Below are 24,255 nucleotides of genomic sequence, written 5' to 3'. Positions count from 1 at the left end.
CAGAACTGTGTGTGTGTATACACACACCCCCCCCCCTCCCCTCTCTGACAGGTACCAACGCGATTGCTGTCTTTGATGTATTGATTGATTGCTCCAGTGGAACAAAACCAAAATAAAGCCAGAGGGATGTGTCTTTCTGCAGGAAAACACACCAGCATAATTATATAGTGGCTGATAGAAGGAAAACAAATGCAAAACTAGAGCACAAGTCTCCGCCAGCAGACCTGTGCTATCGTTTTTTGTCATTTAGGGATTCTTTGTCTCTGTTTAGTGTTCTTTGTCTCTGTTTCTTAGCTTTGGCCTTCTGCGCCGATTTACTGCTTCTTCAGTTTGCGTAATGGGAGTTAGTTGCATTGTGTGATCTCAGCTGTGATCTCTGTTTGTACTGGATAGTACTGTTCCTGTCTAAGCTATTTATATATTTATATTACATGAAACTTGACCAATGTTAGGTGTTCTCAGAGGGACACACACACGCACGGACGGATGATTTGTACTGGAAGGTACTGTTCCAATCAAGACTGATTGATCCTGTCTTACCTCACTTCAAAAAACATAAATGGCTTTTTGAAGTGACACCTATTTATAGGATTTTATTTCGTCATGCGTCCCTCTAGCCAATCAAAGGCATTGGTGTCAACATATTGACACGTGTCACGTGGAGCTTGACCAATGTTAGCTTGGCTAGGAGGGAGGTGAACACACAGCAGGACGAAGCGAAAACATACTCTCCGCCTCCGGCGGAGACAATAACAAGACCAGGAGACCTGGTTCTGCCAGACCCAAAATGAAGTCCTAGTATGTAACACACCTACAAACCACTTTATAACTGAAGTTCATGATGTCATGAATAGTTCGTGACGAAAGGGGACGTCACAAACCTTTTTTTGGCTGGGGCCGGAGGACAAATGGCCCCTGCCCATGTATGGACGAAACAGGTACAAAGCCTCATGTAAGCCCGACCCCTTGGGTCTGGCAAATATATACACATATATTTTAAATGTAGGCTCAGAGTTACCTAGTCTGCCTTTAAGTACAAGGTATGCAGGCTGTAAAATTAAGCAGTAGTTACTAAGGGGTAAGTACACAATGTCCAGTATTAAAAGAAAGTGAAGCACCACGGCTTTTGATTTAAGAGCAAACGTTTCGGTCCTGGGACCTTCATCAGTGCTAAGTGACTTAGCACTGACGAAGGTCCCAGGACCGAAACGTTTGCTTTTTAATTCACTATGAGCACAGAGCACTTGATGAGCATTTAAAATAAATAAATTATATTTTCTCAAGGAGTTTTCCTTAATTCTTTTTGCAGTGAGGCAGTCTTGTTCTGCCAGTTTTCCTCTATATTTTTTAGACCACCGCACCTGCAGTCAACCGTTACCAAAGGACAAAGAAGGGCGCAACAGTTTTCCCTGTTCTTTACTGTAAAGATACAGCAAACATAGAGGAAATGCAGCTGTGAAGCGTGTATAACCCCCGCCCACCCACCCACCCACCCACCGACCCAGTACAATAGAAGATATACCTTATAATACGAATAAGAGTAATTTGTAAAAATAAAATAAAAACATAAAAAATAGACATAAAATATGTATATTCTAAACAGGTAATAAATTAAATGATGATGTCACCCGTCTCATTGACACCTGTCTATAAATGTGTAACGATACACAGCCAACATCTACACAAATCTAGCAACTAGTCAGCACGTTACTGTGTGCATATATTAATTCATAGAATGCACATATTAATTAATAAAATAATGAATATACTTTTTCAAACCCAGACAGAATGTGAACAGACACTGGTGTTCATATTGTTTCACCAGTAACCTATGACCTGCAGGTAATGACATGAAAAACAAACAAAACATTTCCATACACAAGATGAAGAACAGACACTAATTGTGTTTATTTTCTAATTGTGTTTATTTTATGTTGTCGTGTTGAGATTGCCAGGTTGTGATTCCTATTTTTTAGTATAGATATGGCTCGTCATTGTCATCCTGGATATTAGAATGAGTCATCATTCATTTATCTGTGTGGTTATATATAGATATATTCGTTGCTGTCCGGCAGAAACCAGCTAACTATTTTGACACTTTTGCATTTTTTTCCATAAATTAGGGCCATTGAACACCCTTTACGCCTGTGTGTTGGTAAAACAAATATTGAACCTATGAAAAGCATTAAAAAGCGCTTCTGACAAAACCAGCTAACGCCATTGGATCCTCAAACTTTCTGCTAAAGCAGCTAACTCCACCGGAGTTAGCTGGTTTAGCTGACTCCAGGCTCCACCCCCTTTTGACCTCCAACCTCATTGTGAGCTTAGAGTTCCATTCAGCTGTTCTTATCAATGATGAACAAAACCTCCTAACGCCACTTTTTTTTTTCATTTCCTGAAAACATAAACATTTTGGAGTTTGGAGTGGTTCCTGCCGGACAGCAGAGATGTATAAGATATAGATATAGCCGCTCAACAAAGCGCTTCTCCAATGTATGAATCTTCATATCTACAGACAAACGCCTCTAAAGACAAAAGCAGTTGCCAAAAATGCAACTAAATGCTTTTCCCCCCTGTATGAGTTCTCATGTGTGTATTTAGGTGGCCCTTGTGAACACAGCCATGGCCACAAACTGTGCAAGTAAAGGGCTTTTCCCCTGTATGAAGCATCATGTGTGTCTTCAGATGATCCTTTCGATTAAATATTTTACCACAAACTGTACAAGTGAACAGCTTTAGATGGCGCATGTGAACACAACCATGGCCACACAATGTACAATTAAAGGGCTTTTCCCCTTTGTGAATCTTCATGTGTGACTTCAGATGATCCGCTCTATTCAACATTTTACCACAAACTGTGCAAGTAAACAGCTTTTCTCCGGTATGAGTCATCGTGTGCCTCTTAAGGCTTGCCTTTCGATTAAACGTTTTACCACAAACTGTACAAGTAAACAGCTCTGTGAGCCCTGTATGAATCTGTGAGTGCCTCCTCAGATGGGACATCTGATTAAACGTTTTGCTACAAACTGTACAAGCAAAGGGCTTTTCCCCCGTATGAATTATCATGTGTATCTTCAGATTGGCATTTGATTGAAACGCTTTACCACAAACTGTACAAGTAAACAGCTTGTGCCCTGCATGAGCCGCTGCGTGCCTCTTCAGATGTGCCTTTCGATTAAACATTTTGCCACATTCTGCACAACTAAAACCGTTCGTCTCTGTGTGTCCTTCAACATTTTGCGTCTTGTGGGATTCCAGTGTGTTTAAACCTGACTGATCTTCACTGGTCTCCTCCCACTCATCGCTGTGTTCAGTATCAAATTCAGAATCAGATTCAGTGTCAGATTCAGAACAGTGTGAAGAGAGGTGCTGCTCCGCACCAGTTGGTTGTGAAGTTACCCAGTTCTTTACATAAGCTTGTGTTTTCATGTGTTCCATTGAGGTGCTGGCTACAGGCTCTGTGTCTCTGTTTTCATCATCATCATCATCTTCACTTTTCACTGCCAGTATTGTCATTGTTGACCCATCAGCCTGCTCTAGTCTTTGAAGTAGGTCCTCCTGTCCCTCTTTAATCTGTGGAGGTTCTGGTTCCTCCTGGACTGAACTGGGGCTCCTCTCCTGTTGTTCAGGGGAAACCTCGTCTTTACACACAGGGAGGGGCAGGGAGTCTAGAAAGAAAATAAAACCAGTACATTTTTTAACCTTACATTTTTCCATGCAGTATTTCTTCTATGTTTTATAGATGTGTAATTTTTAATATTTGTGTACAACTGTCAATCATAATACATGATCAGGACTTTAACTACTGAACTTGATTACAATTAGATTTTATCCTCATATCACCCCTTGGTGACCACTTTGGATAGACAGACTATTCATCTCCAATTGATAATGCCACCTAAATCTAACACACCCATTATTAATTGAATGAATTGTAGGAACAGTTTTTTTTTTTTCATTTAATATGAGAGTTGGGGATCATAGCTACAAAGTGAGCTATTACTTCTTAGATTGACCAACCAGTTCTGGAAATACATTTTATTAAAATATGCATTTCTGAAAACTAAATGTAAACCTAAATGTTACGTTTTTCTGCATTTTCTCCATGATCATCCTTGACTAATTGAATAATCAAGAAGCACATTTTTAAGTTTAATACGTTTTTATAATTATACCAACAAATCGATTAACCACTTAACCACTATTTTATACTTTGTTGCACAAAGTATAAACCCAAAGGTCTCACCAGAGTTCAGGCATGGGGGAGGTGGTGCGAACCCCACAGCATGATGGGTACTGGAGCCTTCAATTAATTCCACATTCTTAAAGGCTAGAAAGCCTGGAAGAGAGGAACATTAATGGATATCGATTCACACTCTCTCTCACACACACACACACACTGAAGCTGAGATTTGATGAAATATCGTCTCGCCACACACACACACACACACACACAGTTTAGCGCGAGTCGTCTCGTGCGCGCACACGCACACACAGAGCGAGCGTGTGCGCGCGGGCGCACACACACACACACACACACGGGCAACAGTGTGTCGCGGCTGGATTGGATGCGACGCATGCGCAGTTCCACCCTCTGTGGATGCGAAGCATGCGCAGTTTGATCGGGCACAGACCAAGACTCGACCCAAGACAGACAGACAGACAGACAGACAGAGGTTACTCAAATTATAGGAGGATTTCTCTCCAAAAGGCCTTGAATATGATGAACGATGTAATGAATGATTACTGGGATTATGGTACACTAAGGGTGTCACGATACTCGATACGTATCGAAATCAAACCGAAAATTACGTTCGATACAGTGTATCGAAATCAAAAGCCGTATCGCGATTCAAGGGTTAATAAAAAAAAAAATACTCCCGCGCATGCGTACAGCCGATTGCACGTCCGGGTGAAGCCATGCTCGAGCCGCTGTTGTGTTTTTCCGTGCATCGCGCATGCGTGCTTACAACAGGGGAGAAAAAAAAAAGACGACAGGACAAACCCACACACACCACAGAGGAGTTTGGAGGAGACAGAGAGAGAGACAGCTGTAGCGTTGCGTCCGTACTACTACTACTTTACATTTCACCATGGCCACTGCTGAAGCCAGCGATGGTAATGATGATACACAAACGGAAGAATTGGAAAACCCTCCCGCTTCCTTTAAGTCAAAAGTCTGGCAATATTTTGGCTTCCCAGTGAATTATGAGGGCACCCGACGCGTTGTTGACAAAACGGCTACCGTTTGTCGATTATGCTTCACACACATATGGCTTAGCTCAGGGGTCTTCAACGTTTTCAGCCCAAGGACCCCCTAGTTGGGAGAGAGATGAACCAGGGACCCCCTCTATATTGTATAAAATTGTGTTTCAGATGAAACTTTTTTTGTTTACTTGGAAATAGCCGATCTACAAGCTCAAAACGCTTCGCGAGGCGTTGTGAGCTGGTAGATCTGCTATTTTTGGTTAAAGTTCACCTCAGAAAAGGGATGGGGTTAAGGTAAAAAAAAAATCATATCACACAAAGATTTGGCGGACCCCCTGTTGAGCTTAGCTATTATTCACATTTCTTGTTTGTTAAAGCTCTTACCTGTTCAAACAATGTGAACATACTTTAAGAAGTTTAAGAACATGTAGCCAGAACATACTTTAAGAAGTTTAAGAACATGTAGCCAAATAACAGTTGTCTTTGGATCCTTTTTTCTTACATGTTGATACATGATACATGTTGTTGTTGTATTTAGATTTTATTTAGTTATAGAGCTTCACAAGAATGTTGTTGTTAACTCATCTTAAAGAAGAATCTGAAAATGACAGTTGTTGTAAGGGCATAAAACCCTTTTTGTTATTCTCATTCTCATTTGATATTATTCAAATAAAAGGGACTTATTGAGAAACATGAGTTTTTCTTTACAAATCAAGACAATAGCCTAAATTAATTATCATATAGCCCTCAAAGCTGAAAAAAGGACGTTTTAAAAATATATATCGTATCGAAAATCGAATCAAATCGTGGATTAGGCGTATCGTGACATCCCTAATCGTCACGTTTTAATATCGCGATAAATCGTGGGACGATATATCGTGACACCCCTAAGTGCAAGTGTACATGTATTACTGAGGGTTTGTGGGAAAGGACTGTACAATCTAGTTTGCTGCTGGGTTCAGAATCTGCTTGCTTCGCCTCAGGGGTACCCGTAAAAGTACAGGAGTCGAGATCCACTTTGGTGTGTTTTATTATTAGCAAAGCCAGGTAAATGAGGTTGCATTGTTGTTTTATATTTGTTGGTTTCTAAGGAAGAATAAACATAAAAATGTAATCAGTGAACCTCTCTGTAGTCTATAAACTAACATATGGCCATCATATGAACAAATCACAAATCTACTATTAATAGAAACAAACACATTGCTCAACTCACACACTGTTTAACACATAACAAACATAGCAAATATAGCATATATTTAGGATAGCAGAGTGACATCTGCTGATATGGTGCTAATAGTAACTAGCAGAATGACTTGGCTACAGCAGTCCAAAGTGATAATTGGAATAAACCACAATAAACATCAAATAAGAGACATAGCCTACACTAAAGGCACAGTAATCATGTTTCATAGTTTAGGCTTACATTCAACTCAAATACAATCCTTAAGACTTACTGTAATCATGAACTCAACCTTCAGAACAACAATGAACATGTTATGGATGCAAAAACGAACTCTACTCAGCACTCAGGCTACTGAGGCTAGCTGGCTAAGCTAGGCACTTGAGTCTCAGACCCTGCTGACAGCACTTCTTCTCTATACTGTCCTTAGTCCTTAGTGTATGCATGTATGTACATAATGACAATGACTGCATCCTTCGCGAAGACCTGAAGGATGCAGCCATTGAAGCTGTGTGGGTCGAGATCATTTTTAAACATGCCAAACCTGTGCTAGTCGGTACCATATACAGACCTCCTAACCAGACTGATTTCTATGAAAGACTTGAGGAGTGTTTAGCTAAGGTGGAGTATGCAGAGACGATACTTCTTGGTGACTTTAACACAGACATGCTCCGTAAGGAAGCGTCAGTGTATAAGTCATTCAAGGGGTTTTGTCATCGACACTCATTCCACCAGCTGATCACTCAGCCCACAAGGCTGTGTTTTTCCACTCAAACTACCATAGATCTCATTCTAACAACGGACAAAGACAAAATCCTCAATAGTGGTGTTTCTACCTGTGGCATATCTGATCATAACATGATCTTCTGCACCAGAAAGAAACGTAAACCTAAGACCGGTTACCACAAATCAGTCACGATCAGAGACCTCAAAAACTATAAGAGTGAGGACTTAAGATCACAGGCTAGAGGAACAGGACTGGTCCGACGTACTAAACAGCACACAGGTAGACGAATCTTGGCTTGGTTTCAAAACCAAATTCATTCAAATTTTGGACAGTGTGGCTCCCATGAAAACCATCAGGGTCAAAACCTGCTCTGTACCATAGATGAATTCGGACATCCTTACTGCCATGAAAGTCAGAAACAAAAAGTGTTCCGAGTTTCATAAAGGTAGGATCAAAAACTCGCCAAATGTTTTAACAAGGGTCTCGAATCCCACGTAGCTAAACTTGAAAAAGAAAAAAACAAGCTAAGAAACAAGGTTAATGGCATGCTCCTTATTAGCAGAAAAAAGCTTCCTCGATGACAAAATTGAGGAAAATCAAAGCAAACCACGAGAGCTTTGGAAGCTATTCAACAACCTACTAGGCTGCAGCAAGAAATTGAAAACCAGGTTTACAAACATAAGCCTCAAGGTGAATGACTCTCACCACATCCAAACATGAAGTGAGTAAAATCCTCAACATATTCTTCACGACCATAACCTCAGATTTGGTTGAAAAACTACCCCCTCACTCTGGGTGCTATGGTGAAGAGTATGTTGACTCATTTTACGAAAAACAGGGTGTACGCAAAGATGATTTTAAACTCTCCCCTGTGAAAACAGAAGAGGTGTTTAAAAATTGAGTGCTCTTCATCAACACAGAGCCACAGGCCTCGACAATATCCCCGCCAAATTTCTAAAAGACTCAGCCGCCTCCATTGCTCCAATCATTACCCACATAATGAACCTCTCCATCATACAGGGACGGGTCCCTAACGATTTAAAAAAAGCGCAAGGGTGACCCCTCTGTACAAAAAATTAAACAAATTAGACCCTGGCAACTACCGCCCTATTTATATTCTTAGCTCCATCTCGAAAGTCATGGAAAAAATAGTCTATGAACAGGTCGATAAGTATCTTGCAGAGAAAAATCTAATCTACAAATTCCAATCTGGTTTCAGAACAAACCACTCCACTGACACATGCCTTCTCTATTTGAACGGTTTGAACAACACGCTATTTGTGGAGGATTGATCGTCTAGTAAGACTGACTAGACGAGGATTGATCGTCTAGTCAGTAAGAATACTCTGAAGATTCTTGCAGGGGCCCTCATTCAAGGTCATTATGATTATGCATGCACTTCATGGTATCACAACACCTCCAAGGCCTTAAAAACAAGGCTCCAAACATCCCAAAACAAACTTGTAAGGCTACTTCTTGGCCTCAATCACAAAACCCATCTAACCCCTGCTCATTTTGCTAGGATTGGATGGCTTAGGGTTGAGGACAGAGTACAGCAACTTGCTATGGGCCTGGTCTTCAAGATACACCACAACATTGGGATCCCCCTGTATTTGTCAAAATACTTCCAAAATGTTAATGAAGTCCATGATCATAACACCAGAGGCAGCTCCACAAATCATGTTCAACCCAGATTTGGCTCAACTAAGGGAATGAACTCGTTCTCATGCTATTCATCAAAAATGTGGAATGCCCTACCAAAAGGAGTAAAGGAGTGTAAAACCCTACTCACTTTCAAAACTGCCCTAAAGATACACCTTCAGGAGGCTGCAATTCGAAAATGGACCCTGTCTAAGTCTTAACCTACCCCCCCCCCCCCCCTCTTTCATTTTCCTCTTTTGTATATATATTTTTTTCTCTCTTCATACCAGTAACCTGAAAGCTGATTGTATGACATTCTGTATAGTAGAGTGTATATCTGTCTGTCTCATATGTCATCATGATTTGTGTGCATGGGGTTCTCATCTTAACCCATTAACTGCCAGAGGTATTTTCATATTTTTTTAGCCAGTGCCAGAGTTTTTTTTTCAAAAAAAAATCCAAAAAAAAAATCACTTCACGTAGATCTACGCGATTGGCACGTGGCGGCTTTAAATAGGTTCGCGTAGATCTACGTGATTGGCAGTGAATCAGTTAAACAAGCTGCGTGCTTAACTGAGTCTTCCAGTTTAGTAGACCTTGTATTGTGAATTTTGTACTTCCATGTACTGTGATTCTCATGTCTTACTAAATAAAAGTACATCAATCAATCAATCAATCAGTGTCCAAGTCGCCACCTAGTGGCCTGGGGAGGTATACTGTCCTTAGTGTCCAAGTCGCCACTTAGTGGCCTGGGGAGGTATTACAAGTCCTTCAACTGCCCTGAATAAATTATAATCCAGGGCCTTTCTAACAACATGTGTAGGTTGATGAAACGTGCTTAAATAACTATCCTTTTCTTTAAAAAAAACAACTCAAGAAACGAGTCATGTCATTAAAATAGAGTCACTGCTGCACACAAGAAAAAATTATTCCAATTCAATTAAATCTGCTGCACCGCTGGTGACGGTACAACCTAAGCAGGGGAAATAGAAATTGGGATGGGGCAAGTCATTTGGAGAAGTTCTTGCCCAGTAGGGCAAGTAGGAAAAACCTTAATGGCGGACGCTGTAGGTGTAGTATGCACCATGACATACCATAGTCTTGTGCTTTGTTAATTCCCTTATTTAGTCTCTTCTGGTGTTGCATGCACACACCTAAAAGATAAAGGGAAAATGGTTGATTGTTCTTAATCAATCTATTCACCTTGCTCTCATGACATTTTAAGCCATTTGTTAATGTTTGAGTTAAAATGTATTAAGAATGTTGGCGTACCTGTTTGAGTGTGGTCATACACCGTCCCAGTGTCTGGATTAATGAACTGTTCCAACAACTTCACATTCTGTGGGATGAGCAATATGATTTAGGTTAAAAGCCAAAAATGTGAACGGGAAGGGAAACCATGAAGTGTACACAGACTCATTGCACTGCATGTTCCTCTTGTTCATACTAGGATGAAGCACTATGTACTGTTTTGATGTACATTTTACAGTTAAAGCAGCACTATGTAACTTTCCTCTTCTACCCCTGATTTGAACCCGGTTTCCTGCTCAAGTGCTGAAATGTTTTACCATTGAGCTAATAGAGCCGACCTGCTTGCTCGGGACATAAATTGAATATTGACCATCAGGTCAAAAGTCGTGTCAGATCCTGTGTCTAGGTGAGACAGGACCTTTGAAACGATCTAAATGTCTCAATAGAAGAGCAGGGAGACTACTGCAAACATACTCCTTGGGTATTGCTCTTTTGATAAAAACATGTTAGCCACCCAAAGATTTTAAGATGGTGGCCATTTTTCAAGATGGCCACCATTGAATATACAGTAATTCGCAATAATTTCACAATAAAATAGATATGCACCAAAATTGGCACACACACTCTTTGGGTATTGCTCTTTTGATAAAACCCGTTACGTAAAAATCCAAGATGGCGACAATTTTTTTCAAGATGGCCACCACCTAAGTGGAGCAGATGGTGATACAATCTTTCAGGTTGTGATACAAGGATGATATTTGACACAAATACTCTTCAAGGTCCACTCTTGTGAAAAGGGGAGCTGGCCACCCAAACAATTCAAAATGGCTGCCATTTTCCAAGATGACTTCCAGGAGTTGTACCATTATGTCTTATATAGCTTATTATAATAGAGTGAATGTCATTGCACAACCAGGGCACAATGGTGGCATCACTGCTGTGTAACTCAGCATGGGGTTCAGTGTCAGCTGATCTAGTTATACTAATACTGTAGTAATAGTACATCTTATCAGTGTCCCAAATGCTGTCTAGCAGCCCCGGTCAATTACCTAGTAATAGTTAGTAGATGTAGTTAGATAGCCGTGCCTGAATTGACAGGGTGTGCCAGCGCGGGAGAGCCGAGCCAAGGGTAAGCGGGCTATTCATGACTTGTGCATGTATACTTACCCGGAAGGTGTACAGATCACACTTAAATGGCACTGGATGAATGATCGGGCTAGGTGTAGGTCACCCGAACCTAGTTGTATCCCATACCTGAATGTGTGGTATCACTTTGATTAAGTTGGTAAAAGGATAGCCCCTCGGCCTTAATCAGAAATCAATCCACCAAAAAATGGCAAACGCAAATCCAATGTTAGCCAACAGGCAAACTGATTGGAAGAAATGTTGTCTTTGTCAGATAGACAAAACTAATGCCCTAGTATCACCACCAACCCATCATGTTCCTCAACATGATGGCTACACCATGCTTGCCACCAATGTTCCACTCTTTCGTGAGATCAATCAAATGCCAATGATCCTGAACCCAGCAAGGCTGGATGAAGGTGGTGCATAGAAGCTACTTTGAGAAGAAACCAGGCCAAGTATCACACAAGTTGTCGACTAATGTTCAACAACACCAAATTAGATCGTGTGAGGAAGCGACAGTCAGATGCTCAAAGTAGTGAAATAGATGAAGGCCACACAAACCGCCGTAGAACCAGTCATGATAGTCTGGCTTGCATATTTTGTGATAAAATATCCCCTGAATCTGACCTAAGACAGGTAATGACAATGAACCTGAACAACAGACTACATGAATGTGCCCAGACACTAAATGATGGCAAACTATTGACAAAACTGTCAGGCAGGCTGCATATGGGGTCAGTACACCCAGCGTCAGCCAGAATCAGAAAGTCCAGCTGAATGGGGATGGAAGAAATTTGGTGAAGAATGGCAGGTCTTCTGGACAGCCAATTCACCACTTGCAGAGAGTTGTCAAGAACTCACCAAATGTGGCTGCCAAAAAGGGTGCAGTGGAAGGTGCAAATGCTTCAAATTGGGTTTTGTCTGCACAGCACTGTGCAGTTGTAAATGTGAGTAAAACTATTTGGGCACTATCTTGGAAAATGGTCACCATCTTCACATTTCATGTGTTTGTGATTGTTTTATTGTCAAATGACTTTTGGAGACTGCTCCTCCCAATTTCCATGCTTGTATCACGACCTGAAAGATTATATCACTATCTGCTCTGCTAAGGTGGCGGCCATCTTGAAACAAATGGTTGCCATCTTGGATTTTGGAGTGGCCAGTGCCTTTTTCCATAACAGTGGCCCTTAGAGTATGTGTGCCAAATGTCATCCTTGTATCACAACCTGAAAGATTAAATCACCAACTGCTCAACTAAGGTGGTGGCCATCTTGAAAAAAATGGGTCGCCATCTTGGATTTTTGAGTGACCAGCGGCATTTTCCATAAGAGTAGCCCTTACAGAGTATATCTGTCAAATTTCATGCTTGTATCACAACCTGAAAGATTATATCACTATATGCTGCACTAAGGTGGTGGCCATCTTGAAAAACATGGCCGCCATCTTGAATTTTTAAGTGGCTAACGGGTTTTATCAAAAGAGCACTACATAAGGAGTATGTGTACCAATTTTGGTGCTTGTATCCAGAAGTGAACGATTCGCCTGTTTTTCGCCCGTTATCTGCCTAGCTAGTAAAGGGCTAGACCACTTTAGTAGAGGTTTGGGTTGTGGTGGGCAAGGAAAAAAAAAGAAAAGAAAGAAAAGCTCCATTGACTAGAAATGTCTAAATCAAAATATGCTCCCCATTGACATCATTGTACAGTTAAGAGGCTCAGGAGGAGGTCTTTTAGCCCATAGACGAACGCAAACAAAGTGGATTCTGACATCTGATATAACATCACCAAACCCAGAACTTTTTCTTCTTCTATACAAATGTCAAATTCCTGTTGATTTTACTATTGGAAGATCCGGATCCACGGGATCCAGTTCGGGTTTTCTTCCTAATGAAAGTAGAACATGTGCAGGTAGTTGATATTTTTATTTAAAAAAATAACAATAGTACTGGGTTTGGTGATGTTCTACATTGTCAGGACCAGCTTTGTTTGCGTTCGTTTACAGGCTAAACAAGCTCCTCCTGAGGCTCTTCACTGTACAATGGATGTCAATGAGGAGCATATTTTGAATTATCAATTTCTAATCAATGGAGCAATTATTTTTGATTTCTTGTCCACATTTGGAGTCACATCATGGCAAGGTAACTACACAACCTAAACCTCTAGCAAAGTGGTCTTTTTAAAAAATAGCTCAAATACAAATGTGATTTTTTTTATGTGATAATAATTTAAATTATTAGATTATTTCTTTTTTTGGCTTTTATGCCTTTATTGATAGGATAGTAGTCTGACAGGAAATGGGGAGAGAGATGGGGAGTGACATGCAGCAAAGGCCGTCGGGATCGGGACTCGAACCCGCGACGCGCTGTCAAGTTACTGTGTTTGGAGCCTAGGTGCTTGGACCGCTAGCGCCAGCGGTCCAAAAAAACTTTTTAAAAATTAGGGACACCAAGGTTAATGTGGTTAAAAACAATGACAGTAACAAGGATTGCAATAATTGTGATATTAACAGACCTGAGCGTGGATGATGATGCTTGGATCCATGCAAAGTGGACATGGATTCTCACAGATTTTGCCTCCCATCTAAACAATATGACAGGAGAATTGATTACTCTGTGTCATGTTCTGCTATTATAAAACACATATGTTGAATCAAAACAATGTCTTCTTACAATGCAATCGTTGCGCGTCGTCTGTGGAGGGGTGCCTCCTTTGTGGTTTCTTCCATAGCGCTCAATATATTCTACATAAGAGAAATGGAGATCATTAGTAAGGCAAAAACATTAAATTGATTTAAGAGACAGGGCCCTATCTTGTGCGCCACCTTACCCCTTATGCCTAAACTTATATTAGCCATATTTTACTATTTTGAAACGCATTTTTAAATAGTTCAACTAGCTGATCTACATCGACTCGTTGTGAGCTTTTAGATCAGCTATTTAAACTATTTTAACTCTTTAACTGCCAGTATATACATTAATAAACTCACCCACTGCCAGCGATTTTTGTGTTTTATAACCTTTTCAAGTAGTCACAGAATATTTATCTCCAGTATGATCGATCCCCTGATGGTTGCTAATAACTGAGGGTTCAGCCTCTTCCGGCTCTGAGGCAGCTGTATTTCGGGCGCCATTTTAGAGAAGGCAAGCATCCGCGTGCGTCACAGAAGGGGACGTTCGGTAGGCCAATCAGAGGCAGGTGGGGGCGGGTCTTTTTGTAAGAGGCAGCCGCGCAGCAAAAGTCAATTAGACGCGCTGTGATTGGCCAGAAGTCAACGCGCTGCAATTGGCCAGTAGTCACTTTGAGTCAATATGGCGGCCGCCAGAGCCTTGTATTGCGATACAGGTTGCTCCAATGAACTGCAGAGGCCAATGAGGTATCTAGGTTTCTATATCTATGGTGTCTACCGTATTGACAGGAAGAGAGCGCTGAGGAGAAACGGTGAATTCAGCTGGGGCAGTGAAGGCGGGGGGGCAAGAAAGCCACCGTGGCCGCGGGGCATGTCATTTTTCGAGGGGCTCACGGCCAAAGAGAGGGGCAACGAGGGCCACGGCCGTCGTGGCCGCCATGAAATTCCTGGCCAATATTGTTGATTCTTACCTTTTTCCGCACAGCGTCGCCATAAAGTAAAGGTCGTTCCACCTGCTCTAGGATGAAAATCTAAGCGACGGGTTGAAACAATCGTTTAAATCGCTTTTTTAGTCAGCCTGTGCCATGTTTTCCCAATGCAATGACAGGCTGGCTAAGAAAGCGCGTTAAACGCTTGTTTTAACCCGTCGGTTACGCTGTCTTGACCGCCAAAAATTTAAACATCTGAGAGCAGGAGGGAATACCTTTACTTTTGGGATACGACGTGCGGAAAAAAGGTAAGAATGAACAATATTGGCCAATATTGTCCGGTGTCGCAAGCTGCCAGCACCCTACGCTGTGGGACCTCATCTGTATAGCTATATATATTGCTATATAGTGGAGGAAGGGGTTCCAAATGGGGCTAATCCAACTAGGGTCATTGAAAAAGTTTAAGAACCAGTGGACTATACGATGTGACAGCGCTGTTCTGTCTGTCTGTCCGTCCGTCCATCCTCGGGAACGTGTGTCAGTGTTGCCAGATTTTGCAAGAGAAACAAGCGGGTCAGGTCTACAAAAAACGGGCCCAAGAGACTAGGCCGCATGAGAACGCGCACAGACAGATATTTGAAAATAGCCGAACTACAATGTGGATAATTATTTGAAACATTTTAAATACACACATTTTGTATGGGGTCCCTGGCACAACATATTTTCAGATGGGGGTCTGGGGACAAATACACTCTAATATTGATATTCCTCCTCGTGGCAGAGCGGAGGCACCGAGGAAGATTAACAGATTAATCCCTGTGTATGGGGGTACACAGCATTATCAATGGTGATGGCCATGTCTCGGTGCGGACAGCCCTTCCCCGGGAGGAACATCAGCTCGGTCTTGTCCAGGTTGAGCTTCAGGTGGTTCGTCGACATCCACTCCGAGATGTCAGCCAGACAAGCAGCAATGCGTGCCTCCACTTGTGTGTCAGAGGGGGGGGAATGGCACCTCGACACCATCCACCATCCAGGAGCCCCAGATCGGACAACCTACGCCTCTCAGGGCCAGGGGCCAGGCCCACGACTGAAGGCGGCGTAAGTCTGGAAGCTGCAGGGTCCCCCGGGCCCGTGGAAACAGAACGGATCACAGCGGCAGGCGCCACTGTGACCCCGAGATGACAGACCGCAACCACCTGACGTGGTTGGGACCAGGGAAGACGGGGGAAGAACCGACAGCACTGCTGTTGAGAACCGACTGGGGCAGCGAGCAATCACTATGTGTGCTACCTGGGTAGCACACAGCCGCCTGGGTCCCCGAGGAACAGACCCCGCACGTGGAGGCAGGAACTGCTGGAAAGTCTCCATGAACTCACCCAGTTCCTTGGCCTGCTGCAGCATGGCTGCCATACTCGGCCCAAAGGTAATACCTTGCGTAAGGGGCAGCTCCATGAGCGGATTTTGGAGCTGTGACGGCAGCGCAGACTGGGACAACCAAAGTTGGCGCCGCGAGGCCACGACCAAAGTGGCAGTAGAGCGGGAGAAAATCGTGTGTCTCACAGCCAAATGCACGCCACCGCTAGGTCGAGAGGACTCAGACCTCTCTTGAACACACAAGGCGAAGGCTAACAGTGCACATTATCACTGGGTCGAGAAGACTCAGACCCGTTCACGTGAAAAAACGCACACAGCCAACACACACAGGTACTGGTCAAATTCACTCGCCAAGATTGGAGGGAACTCACAACCAAATCCGCGAGGTTGTCATTTCATAACAAGCGGCACCGCCACATCGAGGAGAAAAAACACACGCTACCGTGTTGTTTGTTATTCACGTGCGTTCTCACTCGGGAGAAGCCGCTAGCCACTCGTTATTTCATAACAAGCAGCACCGCCGCGTCGAGGAGAAAAAACGTGTTTGTTACTCACGTGTGTTCTTCCTCGGGGGAAGCCGCTAGCCGCTTGCTAGGCTAACACAGCTCCCCAGAAGTCGTTACAGGGACAGCGCATTCTCCGCACCAAGACAAAACAGGAGGGTTTTTCGGATAAAGGACAAGGGAAAAAACCTGTGCTACAACACAGATCTTGACCGGACCGTGTGTTGCCTGTATGTACACGTTGAAATAACCTGCAAATTAAGACACAACCCTGAACGAGATGGCACAAGCCAAATCGAGCGGGTGAAAAAGGACACAAGCACTCTTAGGTGGAGCAAGCTCCGCCAAGCTATTTGTTTTTTTTCAAAAATTTTTATCCCGAGATTTTTGTAACCCATTTTTTTCACCCGGTGCCAATTTCCTAAGTGATCCTGGGCGCTACACCAGCCCTACACCAGCACTACACCAGTCCCCCACAGTAGGGAGGCCAGGGCCGAGCTCATGCTTCCTTCAATTCATGAGAGCCAACTGACCTTCTTGTCACCTGACAAGGGGGAGTTTCCCTGGTTGGACGTAGCGCGTGGAAGGAACACGTTATTCCAACCAGTTCCCTTCCCCTCCATCAGGCGCCCCGGCTGTCATGGGGGAGGCGGTATAGCGACCAGGATTACTACATGTTTTTGTGAGGGTATTAACTACCCTAGGAGACACGGGGAGAACATGCAAACTCCACACAGAGTAGGCCCTTTCGCCAACCCCACCTAGGGTATGGGCGCTGATGACGCGGAGGAGAAGACACGCCCCCAGCGCCCACAGCGTCCCTGGCGGGAATCGAACCCAGGACCTTCTAGCTGTGAGGCGACAGCGCTACCGACTGCGCCACCGTGCCTCCGCCCGCCAAGCTATTTGAATAGCTGCGAGTATACTTCTGCACACAGAGCCTACCTTTAGGTAAAGCTCAAGTCTACCTTACCGATGCTCCAACGCCGAGAGAAGTAAGAGAATGAAAGGTGGGCCATGCACGGATTACGGGCAGTCGCCCCCGTACACAGGGATTAATCCGTTAATCTACCTCGGTGCCTCCACTCTGCTGTGCGAAGGAATATCAATATTGGAGTCATCCAATATAGCGCTACATAACTACCAATATTTACAACCAACTTTAAAGAAAAACAAGCCCAAAGTCGCTAATAAGCGGACTTGGCAACACTGGTGTGTGTGTGAGGGAGGGGCAAAATTGGCCCACACATTAACAGTTCCAACACACACACAAACACACACACACACACACACACACACACACACACACACGCGCGCCTTGCGTCCTGGACCCACTTAAGTCCGTTTCAGGTGGAGTTAAAGTTAACTGAGCACGATGGAAAAAGCAACTGATGTCCTACTTCCATGCGTTGTTGTGGTTCGGTAGAAGTGAACAGAGCACATCCAGTTACAGTATACGTGTTCCTGCATCCCATTGCCTGGGGGAGCGTAACCTGGACAACAGACACGTGGTCGCTAGCGCTGTTAGCACCAGCAGCTAACAGAATACATCCCAATCAGTGTTGCCAGGTCTGCTTATTATAAGCGATGTTGGCCTTGTTTTTCTGTGAAGTTGCTTGTAAATAATGGCAGTTGCGTGTTGCGGTGGTGAGCTTGTAGATCGGCTATTTTCAAAGCTATATATGTCGGCTATTTTCAAATAGCCGACATATAGGTTTGAAGTGCTCATGTGGCCCCTTCTTTTGGGCTTGTTTTCATAGACCTGGTTGCATATTTCTTAGTACCCAAAGTCAAATCAAATTAATATAAAAGAAATTGTCAAATAATATAAGAAAGAGGCAAACATTTGCACAATGTTTACCTGTCATACCGAATCAATGTAATGCCTCAACTCCTACAAGTACTTGTCACGGTGGGGGGTCCCCAGTTCAAATATGATAATTTTGGGGGGTCACGGCCTGAAAAGTGGTTCTCAACCTTTTCAGGCTGTGACCCCCCAACCGGGGGACCTTGACAATCACTTGGAATTGTAGAAGTTGAGGCATTACATTTAGTATGTATAATTTCTATAGTTTTCGTTCTTTTTTTTTTTACCTGAGGAAGTGTCACAGCTGGTCTTCCTATGTGGTAACGTCAATGTTGACACATCGGCCTCCTCTTCCTGTTCCTCTTTAATCTTTAGAGGTTTTGGTTCCTCCTGGACCAGACTGGGGCTCCTCTCCTCATGTTGTGGTGGTTGTGGTTCCTCCTGGACCAGACTGGGGCTCCTCTCCTCATGTCCAGATGAAACCTCTTTACACACAGACACAGAATGAGAGAAGAGGTAGCATCAGCACAGCAACTCAAAGTGTTTTTTCTCATTGGATGAGATTTATATTCCTATGTATTGTATTGTTTTGTTTTGTCAGTGCTTTTGTGGCTGGGGTGGGAATATGGACATGAGCAGGGTGGCTACGAAGACATAGTAAGAAGGAAAATAAATATGCTCCAAAGAGGCAAATGTATAGTGAGCAATGAGATGTAGACGAAACAATGACTAAATAAATCAAGCACGTTGTGGGCAGTGTTGAACTGAAATTTGACATGTTCTTGTTGTGTTGTATAACGGAACAATGGTGATAACCAAAGTCAGGGGACACTGATAACCGACACACACGGGCTTGCCAAATGACAACGAGGAGGCCACTGCAGCCAGGTGTTGGCAATTAGGGTTTAACTAATGCAGAGTGATTAACTAATACAGAACATTCGTGGATATTGAGCTCAAATAAGTATAAGTAACAAATACAGACACAAGCAAATTATGCATGTAGGTAGATTAGGTAGATGTAGATACAATTATAATAACATAAATTATAAACATAAATAAACCTAGCAATCAACCTAACCTAAAAAGCATCAGTCCACAGAGATAGAGTGGCACCTCAAACGATGGCACAAAATTACCCTAAGCTGAATATAGCAACAATAATGACGGTGTAACACATAGCAAACACTAAGTACAACTTACAGTTGTTCAATGACGCACACAGGAAAATAATGGTAGAAAGGAGTGCAGTGGTGGAAAAAGTACTCAAATGTTTTACTTAAGTAAAAGTATCCATACTGCAATGTAGAAGTACTCTGTTACAAGCAAAAGTCCGGAATTAAAAATTTACTTGAGTAAAAGTACAAAAGTATTGGTATCAAAATGTACTTAAAGTACCAAAAGTAAAAGTACTAAATTGTTTGAAAATAGCAGATCTACAAGCTCACGTGTCACGTTGTGAGCTTGTAGATCTGCTATTTTCAAATAGCCTAGGTATAAAATAGGGCTAAAGTGGTTAATGTATGTTTTATAATGTAATAATTTATATCTGCAAAGTAACTAAAGTTTTCAAATAATTGTAGCGGAGTAAAAGTACAATATTTGCCTCTGAGATGTAGTGGAGTAGAAGTAAAAGTATAGACAATTGGAAATACTCCAGTAAAGTAAAAGTACCTCAAAGTTGTACTTAAGTAGAGTTCTTGAGTAAATTTACTTAGTTACTTTACAACACTGAAGGAGTGTAAACACAGAAAGGGTCCGTTGCGGGAAAACAGCTCGTCTTCACAGAGTCACTAATGATTGAGAGTGTGCCTGATGTCTCTTGGACTTTGTAACAATAATAGTAATGTAAATATTGTAATATGGTGTATGTCATTCCATTGGCCATATTGCTTATACTCACTTGTAATGTGTGCATCAGTCTGGTTTCTAGTGTATTTCTCAATAGACTGTATATTGAATATTTAAAACAGTTGCAAGCTAAACTCATGAGTCGTCTCTGCCGACCACACACACACACACACACACACACACACACACACACACACACACACACACACACACACACACACACACACACACACACACACACACACACACACACACACACACACACACACACACACACACACACACACACACACACACACACACACACACACACAAAAGGGAATGAACTCGTTCTCATGCTATGCAACAATAAACCCTACTCACTTTCAAAAACTGCCCTAAAGAAACACCTTCAGGAGGCTGCAATTCCAAACTGGCCCCTGTCAAAGTCTTAACCTAAACCTAAAAGTGACTTTACGAAAACACGGGGCATTTGTTCTGTGTCCTCTCTCCACACTAGCAAAACCCATTGGAAATGCATTGGGTGCTTAAAGTGAAATATTTCAAAAATTACAATAATAAAGAAGAGAATAAAGAAATAGTGAGAACATCAATAGTGGGCTTGCTGCTGCTGCAGCGAGCCCACAATAACGGGCCTGAGGAGGAGGCACAGGATTTTCTGAATCCTGAGGTTTGAAGTTTGAGGCACCTGTTCTTTGTTAATTTCGTCGACCGAAACTATGACGAGAAATGTTCGTCGACTACCTTTTTTTCACTGACAAAAACTAAATAAAAACTAAGCTATGAGGACTAATTACTAAGACTAAATGTATTGACAATTTCGTCAAAAACTAAAAACTAGACTAAAATGTAAGGGAGGGACGAGTGGAGAAGAGATACAATGGAACTAAAAGACAAGTCATTTTATGTGTGGCTGCGCTCGGGTGTTGCGCGCTGAAAATAGCACACAACGCACTATTTTCAGCATGCAACCAAGTGTACAATCAGCCATTACGGTGCCATCAAGGCATGCCAAAATACATTTTTGACCAGTTAATCAACTGTGTTGGCAATTTCTCAATAGGCTGTATATTGATTCTGAATATTTAAAACAGTTGCAGGCTAAACTCATGAGTCGTCTCTGCCTAGCTCCGACCGCACCCTCACGCACCCTTGCACGCACGCGCACGCGCACACACACACACACACACACACACACACACACACACACACACACACACACACACACACACACACACACACACACACACACACACACACACACACACACACACACACACACACACACACACACACACACAGATCATGTTCAACCCAGATTAGGCACAACAAAGGGAGTGAACTCGTTCTCATGCTATGCAACAAAAGGAGTAAAGGAGTGTAAAACCCCACTCACTTTCAAAACTGCCCTAAAGAAACACCTTCAGGAGGCTGCAATTCCAAACTGGCCCCTCTCAAAGTCTAACCTAACCCCCCTCCCCCCCCCCAAACTTTTTTTTTCTTGTACATATTTCTTATTTTTCATACCAGTAACTTGTAAGCTGATTGTATGACGTTCTGTATAGTAGTGTATATCTGTCTGTCTCTTATATGTCATCATGATTTGTGTGCGTGGGGATCTCATTTTTATACTAGAAAAGCACCTCGGAAAAAAAAACTCGGAGCACAGGTCTCCGCCAGGTCAGGTAGGTTAGTGTGGGCCAGCAATGTTCGGAATTCGCTAATCAGGCTGGAATGTGAAAAATCGGACGGATCCGTCTTGATCACTTGACTAAAGAGATCATATGTACCGATTTGCATGATGTGTGGGAAACATTTGTAGGAGTAATATTGTTTTGCAAAATTCGGCCTCCTGGTGGCACTATAGTAGGGCAATTTCAGTTTCACCGCAATCGGACGCTGCGTTCACGATTTGCGGCATTTTGTTCAAAACGGGCCACTCCTGCAAACTTTAGATGTCAATCTTAGCCAATCAGGATGGAATATGAAAAATCTGAAAGACAAGTTTTGTGAGATACTGTGTACTGATTTACGTGACGTTTGGACAAAATCTGTAGGAGTACAGTCAAAAAATGGGTTTTGCAAAAAGAGGCCTCCTGGTGGCGCTAAAACAGGCCCATGTGAAAATGTGGGGTAGAGGTTCTGAATTGGCATCCAGGGAGTGTGTGCACAGTTTCGCTGCGATCATGCTGATGCTGACATGCTGATGACATGCTGATACTCTCTCGCCATGCCTTTCGGCCTGGCGCAGACAATAATATGAACGCATAGTATCCCCTATCACAGTGGTTCTTAAACCTTTTCATTTCAACGACCCTTATTTGAACATGTTCTACCTCTGGGACAGCAATCTATACTTTAAAATCCTAACTCTAAATACATATCTCAGACACAGTAATTTGGTTAGAATCAGCATATCTGCAATGCAAATTGCCTAAAACAGTCAATAACTCATTTGATTTCTCAACATTTCCTCTGCTGCAGCATTTAGCCTATAATCCACTGAGCAGTTTTGTATACAACATCAAAATCATTTTAGTGACTTTAAACACTTCATCGGTCTGGTTGAAAATAGCCGATCTACAAGCTTGTAAGCAAATCTGAACACACAGTATCCCCTGTCACAGTGGTTCTCAAACCTTTTAATTTCAAGGACCCCCAGTTTGATACGCATTAGACCACGGACGCCCATTGACAACATTTTCTATCTCTGGGACCGCAATCTATACTATAAAATCCTAATTCTGAGAGTGTACAAATGGAACCAAATGGATCCGTGAGGGTCCACAAAACATTATGACCACAAAACATTAACCTGTTAAATAACTGTACAAACACGGAGCTAGAACTATGTGTGTGCAAAGTTTCGCAGCGGCCGGGCCAAGTGCGGGTGATTAGCTTAGCTGTTCACAGACAGACACACGGATGGACACAGCTGTTCACAGACAGACACACGGACAGACGGACGGACGGACAGACAGGGTGCAAAACATACTCTCGCCATTCCTTTCGGCCTGGCGGAGACAACAAGCGTAGAGCTTGTATTGTGAATTGTACTTCCATGTACTGTTTCATGTCTAACTTCCATGTACTGTTTCATGTCTAAAGTACCACACACACACACACACACACACACACACACACACACACACACACACACACACACACACACACACACACACACACACACACACACACACACACACACACACACACACACACACACACACACACACACACACACAGTAACCATGTTGTGTGTACCAACCTGCTGTGTTAGGATGGATGTCCAGCAATTTGTTTTGTTTCTCCAGCAGAGTTTCTAGTGTCTCTATCTCTCTCTGGAAGAGGTTGCACATGAACTCTGCAGCCGCACTGAGGCGCTCCAACACAAACACTCGGACATTAAGCTTCACACTAAAAACATCAACACCACGCTGTTTCTCCAAAACACACAATATCTCCTCTCCCACCGACGTCATGTGTTCATTTATCGACAGCTGTACAGACTCCATTTGACACATTTTATCTCCTTTATGAGACGTTTTACCTCCTTTATGATATATTTTATCCTTTATAAGACATTTCTCCCCGCCACCTTTGTCCTACAGCACCATTTCTGCTCATGGAACGGAGCTATGAAGAAAACACTCTTACTTCCGCGACCGGTTTAACAAGTTAGACGCATGCGCATTAAAGGACCCAGGGACTGTTGCGTTAATGCCTTTCGCCACCTGGTGGAGGAGGTGTGTAACTGTCACTGAATAAATGATTAGAGAGAGAGAGAGAGAGAGAGAGAGAGAGAGAGAGAGAGAGAGAGAGAGAGAGAGAGAGAGAGAGAGAGAGAGAGAGAGAGACTCATCACTTCAATATGTTCTAGGACAGGGGTGGGCAACTTTGATGATGGAGAGGGCCTTTATATTTCCACACTCACTCCAGAGGGCCACATTGCATATACGGTCTCTCAGTATGCGATGCGTTTTGAGCTTGTAGATCTGCTATTTTTGCTATTTTTGAATTGGAATCCTGAAAAG

The 24,255-nt window shown here is 42.8% G+C and overlaps 1 protein-coding gene across 2 annotated transcripts; it reads right to left on the bottom strand.

Annotated features, from left to right (window-relative positions):
* Positions 1-1,791: 1,791 nt before the first annotated feature.
* LOC308094264 (uncharacterized protein) lies at positions 1,792-23,807 on the bottom strand. Of its 2 annotated transcripts, XM_080440804.1 has the most exons (8): positions 23,490-23,807; positions 18,658-18,855; positions 13,801-13,871; positions 13,643-13,711; positions 10,029-10,095; positions 9,851-9,910; positions 4,247-4,339; positions 1,792-3,668 (listed from the first exon to the last, which is right to left on the bottom strand). In XM_080440804.1, exons 1-8 carry the CDS (start codon positions 23,743-23,745, stop codon positions 2,557-2,559), a joined length of 1,926 nt encoding a protein of 641 aa, XP_080296930.1. In that variant the 5' UTR covers positions 23,746-23,807; the 3' UTR covers positions 1,792-2,556. The 2 variants fall into 2 exon arrangements, with proteins under 2 accessions (XP_080296930.1, XP_080296931.1); XM_080440805.1 differs by lacking the exon at positions 4,247-4,339.
* Between the last annotated feature and the right edge of the window lie 448 nt (positions 23,808-24,255).

The sequence above is a fragment of the Gymnoscopelus braueri genome, assembly GCF_963280865.1.
Source record: "Gymnoscopelus braueri genome assembly, chromosome: 10".
In the NCBI taxonomy this organism is placed as follows: domain Eukaryota; kingdom Metazoa; phylum Chordata; class Actinopteri; order Myctophiformes; family Myctophidae; genus Gymnoscopelus; species Gymnoscopelus braueri.
The sequence above is the reverse complement of the archived record's forward strand: the minus strand, read 5'-3'. Positions and strand labels throughout refer to the sequence as shown.

What these genes read in the sequence shown, in the direction of transcription:
- LOC308094264 (XM_080440804.1), bottom strand. Translation starts at nt 23,745, where the DNA reads ATGTGTCAAATGGAGTCTGTACAGCTGTCGATAAATGAACACATGACG. An exon ending in CATCCATCCTAACACAGCAG is followed by an intron (nt 18,856 to 23,489) that starts GTTGGTACACAC and finishes CTGTGTGTAAAG; the next exon opens with AGGTTTCATCTGGACATGAG. An exon ending in CAGCTGTGACACTTCCTCAG is followed by an intron (nt 13,872 to 18,657) that starts GTAAAAAAAAAA and finishes TCTCTTATGTAG; the next exon opens with AATATATTGAGCGCTATGGA.